We start from the raw sequence: 13316 nt of genomic DNA on the forward strand, positions 1-13316 counted from the left end.
TTTTTAAAGATGACCGGTAAGGGGATCTTAACCCTTGACTTGGTGTTGTCAGCACCACGCTCTCCAAGTGAGCTAACTGGCCATCCCTATATATGGATCTGAACCCGCGGCCTTGGTGTTATCAGCACTGCACTCTCCCAAGTGAGCCATAGGCTGGCCCTTTCCTACTCATATTTTTGCTCTTACCTTATTAGTAGAATTCTAACAAATGTAAATGATCACATGAATTAATTACATGAGAGTACTTCAAAAAGTTCATGGAAGGGGGCCGGCCTGTGGCTCACTTGGGAGAGTGCGGTGCTGATAACACCAAGGCCATGGGTTCGGATCCCATATAGGGATGGCCGGTTAGCTCACTGGGTGAGCGTGGTGCTGACAACACCAAGTCAAGGGTTAAGATCCCCTTACCGGTCATCTTTAAAAAAAAATGTTCATGGAAGGATCTATTTATATTATCTTTTGTCTTTCCATGACCTTTTGAAGTACCCTCATGTGTGCAGGTGTGTGTGTGCGTACAGATATATACATACAAGAAACTTTGGGGCTGAGACGATGTGTTTAGTGTCATTTTAAGATGAATGAAAAAATAAAGTGATAACTGGTAAATACACAAATAAGATGGTAGTATAGGTGAGGGCTCTCCTTAGCAAGAGATGATTATAATCTCAAAAACACCGATAGCACAGCCTATTGGATGGTACAAAAGCATCAAGACCTATTAGGACATTAATTCAATGTCTGACAATGAACAATGTTAAGACCATGTCACTAGTACTTGCCACAGTCAAAGGACTGACTACATCACACCGCAGAGTTGTCTCTCTCCACATATACTCCAACCCTCACCCAACAACTCTGAGTAAGAAGAGAAAAATAACAGAGCAAGTACAAGAGAATGTTCCTGTTATAAAGGGCTTCAAGTGGATGGCATAGGAAGTGAGCTCTGCCTGTAGACAGGAAGCCCTGATGTCGATTTTCTGGGGATGAGGATGGGGTAGACCTGTTCTAGCTGGAGGGACTGGGTCTGAATGAGGGCTATGCTACATCTCCTGAACATCCTTCCTTACAAGCCACTTGCTTAGGGAAGGGAAGACTCAGAGATCATAAGTTTTGCTGTAGGAAGGCAGTACAAAAGGATTCTGAGATGCTATGAAGGAGAAAGGCATTACAATCAAAGACTGTTACCCTTTCTGTTTCAGAAATCTGAGATATAGGTTACTTATAAGAATATGAAACCAGGCCCTTTTATTATAAATGCTCAAGTTTTTGAGGAAATTATACTTGCTATGGACTGCAGTGTGTCCCCCACTCCAAATTCATATGTTGAAACCCTAACCCCCCCATGTGATAATATTTGGAGATGGGGCCTATGGTAGGGAATTAGACTTAGATGAGGTCGTGAGTGTGGGGCCCTCATGATATGATTAGAGTCCTTACAGAAGAGACGTAAGAAAGCTTGATTCTCTCTCTACCCACATGCACCTGAGGAAAGGCCATGTGAAGGGAGCTATAAGCAACCCAAGGAGACTGTCCTCACCAGACACTGACCCTGCTAGCACTTTGATCTTGGACCTCTAGCCTCCAGAACTGTGAGAAATAAATTCCTGTTGTTTAAGCCAACCAGTCTATAGTATTTTCTTATGGCAGACCAAGCTGACTAAGACAACACTCACATTTTGTCATAGCTTTAGGCCTACAACTCCTTTTGTGGGAACTACAAAAAAATAAGAATAAAGTCTTCACTCAGTTTCAAGAGTTGACTTTTTCTTTCTGTCACTGTGTTTTCTCTCACTAGATTGTAAGCTCTTAGAAGACAGGCAGTATGTCCTATCCTTTTGGAATATCCAGGGTTTAGACCAAAGAAGCCCTTAATAAAGGTTTGCTGACGAAATATTAAAGCCAAAGGAATATAACTATGGAATCAAAATTTTTTCTATCATTGGCAAAAATAGAAGTGTGGGTAGAAACAAAAGGTGTCATTTCATTTAGATTAGTAAAGGATAGACATTTCCCCTGACATGCCTAATTTTTAAAATTCTTTCTCTCCTTCCTTCACCTTTAATGTATCTATTAACTTTTCTGACTATCGCCTAATATACTGCTATAGGGAAAGAAAAGAAGAGCCAGGGAGGATAAAAACCTAGATTTTAACACTTATCACTTCAGTAGGTTGTGAATAATCAGAATGGTAGAAGGCTATGGTTTCTAAAAAAACAAACAGACTTCTTGATAGTTCCTTTGCATTTACAGAACATTTAAATTTTTTGAAAGCTCTTCCATATATATATCATATGTAACTTTATTTAGACTTCAACTTCCAATGAGCCAAGGTCTTTGTTTTGCAGTATTACTGCTTCTGAAGAACTGAAACAAGTTTTCAACTGGGGGTGATTTTTGCCTCCCAGGGGACATTTGGTAATGTTTTGAGACATTTTTTAGTTGTCACAACTAGGAGGTGGTGCTACTGGCATCTAGTGGGCAGAGGCCAGGGATGACGCTAAACATCCTACAATGCTCAGGACAGCCCCCATAACAAAGAATTAACTGGCAGCAAATATCAGTAGTGCTAAGGTTGAAAAATCCTGCACTAAAAGAATGAAAGAAGGAGGAAAAAAGACAGGGTGGATTCTTCTTCAGAGTTTTTTTTTTTTTTTTTAACCCGAAGTCCTAAGTCATAGATGACTTGTTTCTAGATCACATTATTGGTATCTTGGTTCAGCAAGAGTGGTCAAAACACAGCAAAGCCTGGTTTGTCTGAAAAGGGTTCAGTGGTTGAATGATTATCCTTAACTAGCTTGCTTTAGAAATGCTTTCTTCCCAAGATGAGCACAAGGGGGCGCAAGACCCCACGTCACTAGAGTGTTCGCAAACTTCACACCACTCTACTGCCAAGACAGAAAAAAGAGAAACGCGAACCAGGTGTGACAGTTAATGCTCTTGCCCTGCAGAATACTATCAGCTATGAGGGCAAAACTCATGTCTGTTTAACTGGCTTGCACAACAATGTCTAGCATAATATCATATTGTTACCTGTGTTTCATAATTATTTTCATAGCCAAATGAAGATAGTTCTTTCCTACTTTTCTTCTCATTATTGTTCAGAGGTTGAAATGAGGATTTTACAATCTAAACAGCAAAATCATTCCCATTTAAAAGCTGAGTACAATTCAATCCTACTAAGGGGAGAGACTTACCCACCTAGGTATAAACCAAACCAACAGGTCAATGGAAACGGAGCTCTACTATACAGATGGCATGAAATAGAGATTTTTTAGCTCAGACCATTGCTGCTCTCATCCACACATCTGGACTGTGTATGTACACAACGTGCCAAGTCAAATACCCTGAAAAGATGAGGCCCAGGAGGACGGTATGGCAGATTGAAACCTGCCCTGAAAGTTGAAAAGGGAAGGGAATGTGTACAGGAAACTATCTACCAACCATTTTGAAGTCTTACAGCTAAAGCTAAGATCACTTCTGGGATCTTTTACCTATAATTATGAAGGTGCCTCCAGGGAAGTTTTTAGTGGTACAAAATGTTCAGAGACATTCTGGGAGAAAAGTCTTAGGTCAGTGGTTTTGAACCTTTCACTAATTTCCCCCCAATGCACTAATGTTTTGAAAGGTTTTGTCTATCAAATTGCATGTTAAAAATAATTTGTTCCATATGTGTGACTGCTGATCCAGATTTTATTCAAAGATCAGTAATTTTAAGAAGGTTTGTGATATTATGAAATACACAAATCACTGTTGCAGTTGTGATGCTAATAAGCAACAAAGTTAAATAATTGTAAAGACTGCTACTTTCTTTCTGACCACTTTCTGCTACTGATCACTAATTCTGGTCATCTCTCTGTATATATTCAGGACACAGCTATATAACACATGACTTCATGACATTATTTTGTTACCAAGAATGTTTTCCAAAGTTCTGTATCATTAGCAACCATTTAGAGCTTCTAAACAGCTGAGCTGTTTTACTGCATTGAGTTGATATGATTCTAGTCAAATGCCAAAAGCCTCAAACCTTCCCAAACTTAATATTCTATTTAGAAGTTTGGGAAATATATAAAATACAGTTAAAGACTTTATGAACTCCAGGAATATAGGAAACACAATCCAGGACTTACGGTCTTAAGGGATTTTACAGAAAATTTTCTTTTTTATTCTAGTGTATTGTGTATTGGATTTACAAATAACCCATTTGAATCTTCCTTGAATAGTTTAGAGGTATCCAACATATCTGAATTAGTATTTTCTAAAAAATCAAACTTGCTCTCAAGAATCTAGAAACTCACAGAAGTTTAGTGCTGGAAATAAACTCGGAGATCATCTAGTCTAATTACCTTACTTTTCACCAGAAAACAACTTCTTTGGATCTTAAGTGAATTTAAATCATTTGAAGAGCCATAAAGCCCAGTTTTCCAACTCCCAACTCAGAGCTCACCGCACCATATCCCAATGCTTTCTGGTAACCCACACATTATTTCAGTATATATAATAAATAATTGTAAATAAATAAATATATGTAAATAATCATATATTATCTAAGCCTATGGATTTCAAGTTTATTTGACCAAAACCCACAATAAGATATAGGTTTTGAATTGCAATCCAATACTCATACACAACTAAACAAAAGTTGTTATACAACAAAACTTACCCTTATTACATATTCTAATACACTTCCACTAAATTGATTTCATGATCCAATAGTGGGTCTCAGCTCAAAGTTTGAAAAACAAAACCATACATGTTGCTCTCTGGCTGTATTAATTTTGGGTTGATTATACATTCTTACATAATTCTCTAGCTGTTTCATTTGGGTTAACATTACCTCCCTTCCCTCCAGTCAAGGTTGTAAATTCAATAGCATGTCTTGTAGCAGATGCTCCATAAAGACTTATTAAAGTATATTTAAGCATCACTGTTTTATACTATTGAAAAACATCATCTAATTTCTGTTCATGGATTGCAGCAGCAAAAAAGAAAAGGGTGAAAAAAAAAGGAAGAAGACTTGACAAAACTCCCATTATCTCTCTAATTCTCAGCACTAAGTCCTTTCTGCTTGACATGGAGAAGGCTTATATTTGGGGGTGGGAAAGCAATGGGTAGAACACTCTGACTGCAATCTAACGAAGTGCTGTTTCTTTTTTTCTTATACCTGGGAGTTTAAGATCTAAGTGAGAAAATATCACACTCCTAGATGCTACAAGAAAGGGTTTTTGAGAAGCAATCTATGATGAATATCATTCAAGAATTTCTCCAGATTCTTTACAGAAGTGAGTGTGCAGAAATCATCTTGGCCATAAGAAGCAATTAATACTCTCCTCCTGTCAGTTTCTTTTGAAATCTATGCATGTTCTCTTTTCTTCTGTTATGCGCCCTAGTGACTTCACCAAGACAGTGAAAAAGAAAATAATGTGAAAATCATCCTTATGAATTCTACTATTTGCTAACAATTATTCTATTCATGCCTTTTTCATTTCACAAACACTTCTTGAGTGCCAACTATGTACCAAGCACAAAGTTTTAGGCCTTAAGCGATACAGTCGTGGGTAGGCAAGCTGGACCTCATTTGCCTTTGTGGAAGGTTACAATCTAGAGCAGAATGTGTAAAAGAGGTATTTGTATTCTTTTTTTCACATTAATTCATTCTTCTCTCACCATTTCTTTTACTGAAAATGACAGACTTGTAAAAATTCAGGCTTATTCTTGCCAAGAAGGGTATTGATAGAATTCAGAGTAGGGAATACCAGCACAATTCATTGACACTTGAGTAAATTCTTTGAGATAGAAAGGATTGTACACGGACTCACACACCTTGAAGTATACAGTTCCTTTCTCTTTGACAATGGCAGCCTGCTCCAATTTTTCTTTGGTATCCATCTCCCAGGATTCTTTGGCCTGTGTGTAAATTTGTGACAATGGTTAGATGAACAGAGAAAGAAAAGCATCAGTTGATGGCCATTAGTAGGAGCAAATAGTAGCTACTTCTAGAGGATACCCAGAACTCAGAACATGCTGGCTGATGGCACTGTGTGCCACTGCCAACTTACTGCTAGGCTAGTGCTCTTTATAGTGCTTTAAGACTCACTTTCTATGATGACCAAGCTATAGCTTAACACACGTTGCTCAAGAGGGAGGAGCACGTAAAAGCACAATAAGGAACATAAGCTGTTGAGCACTGTTAAAAAGTGCATCTTTAGAATTATAAGATGAGGCTACACAAAGTTAGGGCCCCTTATTTCTCTCTTACAAACCTCTCCACTAAGTTGTTTCTCTCAAGCCTCAGTTTTTCAACTCTAAAATGGGAACACTACTGTAGTCAAGTCAGTTGTATTCATACAGAAGTTTCAAAATTCCAGGTCAGGTAGTTGTCCTGTCACTCTAAAACAACCAGATATACTAAGGCCTCTAAACTCTATCAACTCACACACGTACACTCGGGGAATTTCAAGTAAAACATAATTGGGAGGGTAAAGCTCATGCAAAAATATCACTTCAGAGCCACAAATGATTTCATTATCATCTGCTATTTGTATTACGTGTATTGTTATTCTCCACTATTTAGATAGAAATCCAGAAGTAACTGCACTTTCCATAGGAACAGCTGAATTTAGAAGGATCATAAAGAGTCAAGAGAACAATCTAGGATCCTTTAGGGAAAGTGACAATAGGCATGGTCAGTGGTATTTACTGCACATGAATTATGAAGTTTAAGTGGGTAACTGTAAAATTATCTTTATTCAAAAGACAATTAGTATGTGTTCCTGATATCACAGTTCCCCCAACCCCTGTTTTTTAAAGTGAATAATTAGAGGGTTACTAATCTTTCTGGTAACCCATGTTGCTTTGTAACAATTTAGCTCAATTATTTAAAAACCTAGTTAACAAGGGCCCTTTGCATTTTTTATATTGGCTTCAGTCTCCACGGAGTATAAATGTATTCCTAATACCACAAGGCAGAGAATTAAATCACACTGCCTCCAACAACATCACATACCTTCACATGGTTTCAAATATACCAAGCAATGGTGCATGAATATAGTCGTGGAACAAGACCACAGCATAGGCTCGTTGTGGCATATCACAGTGAGGATGCTCCTAAATAGGCAGTGTCCACTGGGCCATGGGTGGTAGGGGGAAAGAGGTTACTTTATAAAAATGGAAATAGGAGAGCCAAAGGTCTAAATAATCACATGCTAAAGATTTTCTCTGTCTTTAACAATAAAAAACACAATGTGCTATGAAGACAGCATTGAAGGATCAGTGCTGAGCCAGCAGGCATTCAGTAGAGGTCACCTGCCAATAAGTGATGGTCAGGACAAGAGCATATGTTTGTTTTGGGGAACATGAAGTGGGAAGGGTATGATGAGGAACACTGCTGTTGGGTGAGAATTTCAAAGAAGTCCACCCCTCATTTTCTTAGCCCAAAGGTATAGGCCCACAGCACAATGGTTTCCTTTCTGAGTCTAACAAAATATAAACAGTCACGTTTCTAGTCAAATGTTTAATGAATACAACTTAGAGGTAGCACTGTGTGGCAGTTAAAAAGCAATACAAAATGCAGTCCTTGAGGAGCTCTGGGAAAGGTGGGGCTTTGGAAATGCAAGGAGGATGTAGCTGACGACAATAGCATACCTAGCTCAGGCATATGCTGTGTGTTTATCCCATTAAACTGCTACTAGGAGCCTCCAGAGATGGACAAAATGAAAATATGTTCAAGGAGGCATACCGTTTCTGGGACCAGAGGCAACTTGACAAATTCTTTCTTCTTCATTTGGATGGGTATGAAAAGAAAATACCTAGGGTTAGCAGGTTTCTTTCTTGTGTCCCTGGTCACAGAGCCTGATGGCCCCCCAGGCCTTGCAATTTGGATAATAACGTGAAGCCACAGAGCAGCCCTCTTCGTGACTCCTGTGAAGGGTACAATCCGTTCAGTACTGAAAAGCTGCGCCCCACTCCCCCAAGGAGCTGCTTGGCAGGACATGAACCTTTTTGTCCTTAACCCAGGAAAAAAAGTACAAAAAGAACAAGTCTAGGAACAAATAAGGGAACAAGTCTTGGATTCTACCCAAAAAAGTTAAAAAAAAAAAAAAAGAGCTGACACATAGGAACAAAATAACACTGAGCTCCTTGGTTGTATATCAGCTGTGCTATGTCAGTTGTCTCATACTCTAGAAACAGTGTTGGAGACAAGAGACAAACTTGATAATGAAAAGCACAATATACAAATAAACACCATCTATCTACACCACCTGATAATATAAGATACTGATTTATAAGAAGTGGATGGAGAAGAAATCTACCATGACTTTAGAGAAGTTGGTATTTTCTCACCTTTTCGAAGCTCTTAAGTGTAACTTCATATATAAGCTCAGCATTAGGTTCAATGCCAAATTTAGGCTTCCCTGCCTCTCCAAAACCATATCTGAAATGGAGAGTAAAAAATAAAACTTTGAAAGAATTGGTGTATTTCCAGGCACTTCCTTCAGTATTTTGAGGCATCATATTAGTACAGAGCTATCATTTGCAAACTATATGCATCAGAGACCATGAAAACAAACCAGATGTTGATCAGAAGGTATAGTGCCAAGTATCACTGTTGCGGTTTTCTTAGAAACCAGGCTAGTGTTAGTTTTCTCTTCTCCTTTACATTCACATATAATGCAACACCTGTACTCCTTGGGACAGCTTGCTTAATGTGATTTTAAATATCACTGCCTTTTTCTCTGCTTGTTTTTATATCTAGTTCTTTTTATAAAACAGCCAATATTTGGCTATTAGGACATTCCCTCTAAGCTTTATCAGCAAGAAGGACAGAGAGGACACAGTCACTGTAATTGTTATAGTGGTGTTCATTACAGGTATGTTTTAATAAGCTTTAAAGTACTGTCACCTTCCTAGTACCACTTCCAGTCAGATAAATGGGGGGACAAGGGGAAAGGCTTGCATATTAAGAAAAAATACCTTCTCCTAGTATTTCTTTAAGATTTTAAAAAAGCACACTAGAACAAAAATAATATAACAAATATATGATCAAAAATAGCAGCCCTAGCAAGCTCTAATACCTTGTCAAAAGAAATACTCTTACAACTCTGTAGCTATCATATTGTAAAATGCTATACTTTTTAGCCAAAACTTACTGAATAAAATAACTGGGAATATATAAATTTGTTTTTTAGGATCATTTAAGATCTTCAACAAATTAAATGTGTTCAAGAAGCATATATATACTAGAATGGAAGCTCTAGTAAATCTCTGTCCATCTGGTTCAATGGTTTCCCAGCATTTACAACAATACCCAGCATATTAGTAAAATATTCACTACAATACATTTTTTCCCCATCTGTTGTAATATTTTATCAGTATATAAAATATTACAAAAAACTTATTAAACCCAAACTTTCAGGCTATGGGTTAAAAAATGTCAAAACCAGGTCAATGCTAATACCTCCAATTTTCTTTGGGGCAAAAGGACTAGAGTGGAAATACTCATGTCTTGTTGTTTGTATCACTTTACTCCTTGACTGAATTTTCCAGGAAAAAAAGAGCTTACTCACTCACCTCCATTGTTACACAAGAAAATGGAAGCTGGAGCCAGAGAGAACCATGGACATATAATGAGAGCTGGCAGGAATGGGGTGTGGTGGTTTTAATAGCAGGGCAAAGCGTATCTTAAACAAAGAAATTTTTAAAAAGACCTAATTACTGGTGGCCAATTTAGGGAATTGGTGCATAGTTTTCTACTTTGAGCTCTTAGATCTATATATCTCCTATTTTGTTTCTGCCATCTGGTAAATAAAGAACATTCCTTAACTTCTGGAAACTAGGTAGGTAGGTGAATCCTCCTTACTAAGTACCTGTTTACTGAAAGCATATTATATTTGGAGTCCTGTCCTAAGCAGGTACAAATGCAACAGATGACCTGGCACTTGCCTTAGACCAGTGGTTCTCAACTGGGGTGATTTTAACCCCTCCTCATCCTGGGGGATATTTGGCATGTCTATAGACATTCTGGGTTGTCATAACTATGGGAGTGCTAGTGGTATCTAGTATATAGAGGCTAGAAACATTGCTGAACCTCCTACAATGTACAGGACAGCCTGCCCCAACCAAGAACTATCTGGCCCAAAATGTCAGTAGTGCTGAGGATGAGAAAACCTGCCTTAGAGGAACTCACGAAAAGGGACCCCAAGGCTTGGGGTGGAGTGTGTGGGGGTTGGGTAGAGGGAGGCACCAAAGTGTCCTGGCTATTATCAATGGGATTAAACAGCCTGAAAAAGGATATTATTTTTACAATCTCTCCTGGGCTAAAATGAAGTGATTCTGTCAAGATGTATGTGGAGATCATCATCTTGGGGAGGCATAAGCTCACACCAAACTATGTGGGAGCACCTATCCTGACTCCCATATTATACAGAAAGTTATCTGACTTATGCTAATCAGCCTGGGCAAAGAAAGACTCAGGGCACACAATTCATCTGACCGAAAAATAAAACACTACAAATGGAATTCCAGGACTTAACGGAAAGATAATCTGGGCTATATAGTAACAGAAAGAATTTAATTAATGTCCTTGGATTAATAGTTGCCTTCAGAGAGTAGAGATACAAATAATGACTATTAATGACCATTCTTTATGTGCATACAAGAAGCACATGTACTACAAGTTCTTACCATTTGCTCCCTTTTTATAGATGAAGAAACTGAGGCTCAGAGAAGTGCTTCCTGAGAAGTCACACAAAGAGGCAGTGGCAGAGCCAGGACACAGGAATTCAGACCCTGTGTGTCCCCAGAAAATTGTTCAGTTTTTTGGCCTAAACTGCCTCATAATTAGACACTATTGCTCTTGGCAGTCTATGTTTTTGTTTGGGGTTGGTGCAGGATAGAAACATAAGGAAAGGAAGGAAAAAGAAAAAAGTTAAAACTATCCACACTTTATCTAAACAAAAAAGATTAATCAGTCACAATACTTAAAACAACAATATAAAGGGTAGATATTGTCCCAATGAGAAGAGAGAAAAATAGGTTTTTTGGAAGTGTTTTACGAGTTTATTATTATGAAAACATTCTGCCAAGGAATCAATTAGAATCAAAGAAAAGGTATGCCTTGGAAATTTTTTGGAGAATGAAATATAGATGAGACTAAGAGCATATATTTGCAACAGCCATATTTATAGCCACATTCAGATACAATGTTCATGGAAAGTAGGAATCTGAATAAAATAAGTAAATTTGCTGCATGTACTGAAAACGTGCTTGGTGTGTAGGGGACTCTCTACATACATAGGTAGTATCATACAATGCATGTGAAGACAGTCTCATATTTCAGAGAATACACTTTACATATCTCCTCAACATACCAACCAAAAACTTGTCAAATAATTTTATGCCTCTTATGCAAAGATCTGAAAAATCTACCATATTTTAAAACAGGATTTCCTCTTTCTTGTGGTCTGAGGGTAAAATGGAGGGAAGAGATAGCCATTACAACAGCAATAACAGCAAACATACTGAGGGCTTTTATGCACCAGGCACTTTGCTAAGTGCTTCAAGTGCATTATTACATTAGTCATCCACAACTTTATGTGATAGATACTGTTATCCTCATTTACAGAAGGGGAAACCGAGGGTTAGGACAGTTAAGTGACTTGCCCAAGTGCACACAACTGGTAAGCTGCAGAGCCAAGTTTAACCACTAATGATACAAGTTTAAACTTGCAAGGAACTATTTGCATAAAAATATAAAGACAATTTCTGTTCCTCTTTACCATTAATCTTTTTTTTTTTTTTTTTTTTTTTTTTTTTTTTTTTTTTTTTTCTTTTTTCTTTTTTTTGTCTTTTGTCTTTTTTTTTTCCGTGTCTGGCAACGGATCGCAACCCTCAGTGTCGCCCCCGTACCGGACCGGGGACCGGCAACGGGATCGCAAACCTCGGTGTTGCTCCCGCGCCTCGCTCAGCCAGTGAGCGGGAACCGTTCTATATGTGGGATCCGAACCCTCGGGCGGGAGCGCCGCCGCGCTTCCCAAGCGGCGCACTATCCAGTGCGCCACCGGGCCGGCCCTTTACCATTAATCTTTTTTTTTTTTTTTCTTTTTTCTTTTTTTTGTCTTTTGTCTTTTTTTTTTCCGTGTCTGGCAACGGATCGCAACCCTCAGTGTCGCCCCCGTACCGGACCGGGGACCGGCAACGGGATCGCAAACCTCGGTGTTGCTCCCGCGCCTCGCTCAGCCAGTGAGCGGGAACCGTTCTATATGTGGGATCCGAACCCTCGGGCGGGAGCGCCGCCGCGCTTCCCAAGCGGCGCACTATCCAGTGCGCCACCGGGCCGGCCCTTTACCATTAATCTTCAGACATCTGCCTCTACAATTGCCTTGTCAGTTAGGTTAAAATGTAATAAACTGATTCATATAATACTATATGCTCTCAACACATACAGAACTTATCCTCAAGGAGCTTACATTTGAAAACATAACATTAGATAAAAACCACACTCTCTCTCTGAGTTTAGAACTTGTGTAATTTTGGAATGCTAGATTAAAGGTAATTAGCAATTATTTGGATATGGAGGAGATAGCCTTCTCTATGCTCTACTTGATTAAAAAAAGTTCCTTCTAGAAACAGAGAAATAGTTCCACCTAAGAGTGAACTACAAATATGGAGTAAATAGAAATAAAACTCACTACAGTGGGACTATAGTGGTGGGAAAAGGAATAGGGTAGAGAAAAAGAAGGTATTATATAAAAGGTACCTCAGTGAAGGCTTTAAAGAGTTCAAGGTACAGCATTTTGGAAGGATTGTCAAGTGGCAGTGGCATGGCTAGAACATCAACTGAGAAATATAATTATGGATCAAATGTTATGGCAAAGGTAAATATGTCACTGGATTACCACAGAGGCTACACAAAGGCAAAAGAATGTACAAAATGCACAATTTTACCTATTACCTAAGTGCAGGTCATCAAGATTCTAAGTAACTCAAAATCTTAAGTCTGAAATCCATGGAGCCAGAGGGAGGATACACTAGCTAAGCAGATGCACTTTCATGCAAACAATCAAAACACTCTGGTTTCTCTCAAGGGTCCATTTCTCAAGATAGAAAGGTTGGATTCATGGTATAATTTTAGATCTAAAAATAATACCAAACATGTTTTCACAAGAGAGACTGTCAGTGTCTGATAGTTCTAAGCTTGGAAGTGCTAATGGATATCCTTATGATGGGAAAAATTTAGGCAAAAATGAGTCATCTCCGCTGCCTTTAAATCCAGGAAGAACACACTTTTTTTCAGGGACTCCGTATAAGAACAGGTG

General features: G+C 38.5%; 1 protein-coding gene across 1 annotated transcript in view; it reads right to left on the reverse strand.

Annotated features, from left to right (window-relative positions):
- The window catches only part of FKBP5 (FK506 binding protein 5), a 38061-nt gene that overhangs the window by 8342 nt on the left and 16403 nt on the right, over window positions 1–13316 (reverse strand). Inside the window, exons 4-5 of the mRNA XM_008591606.1 lie at window positions 8344–8434; window positions 5824–5907 (exon numbers count right to left, since the gene is read on the reverse strand). Coding sequence (XP_008589828.1) covers window positions 5824–5907; window positions 8344–8434 — 175 coding nt within the window. The remainder of the gene's footprint in view (window positions 1–5823; window positions 5908–8343; window positions 8435–13316) is intronic.

This window comes from Galeopterus variegatus, unplaced genomic scaffold (assembly GCF_000696425.1).
Source record: "Galeopterus variegatus unplaced genomic scaffold, G_variegatus-3.0.2 Scaffold7078, whole genome shotgun sequence".
NCBI classification, from domain to species: domain Eukaryota; kingdom Metazoa; phylum Chordata; class Mammalia; order Dermoptera; family Cynocephalidae; genus Galeopterus; species Galeopterus variegatus.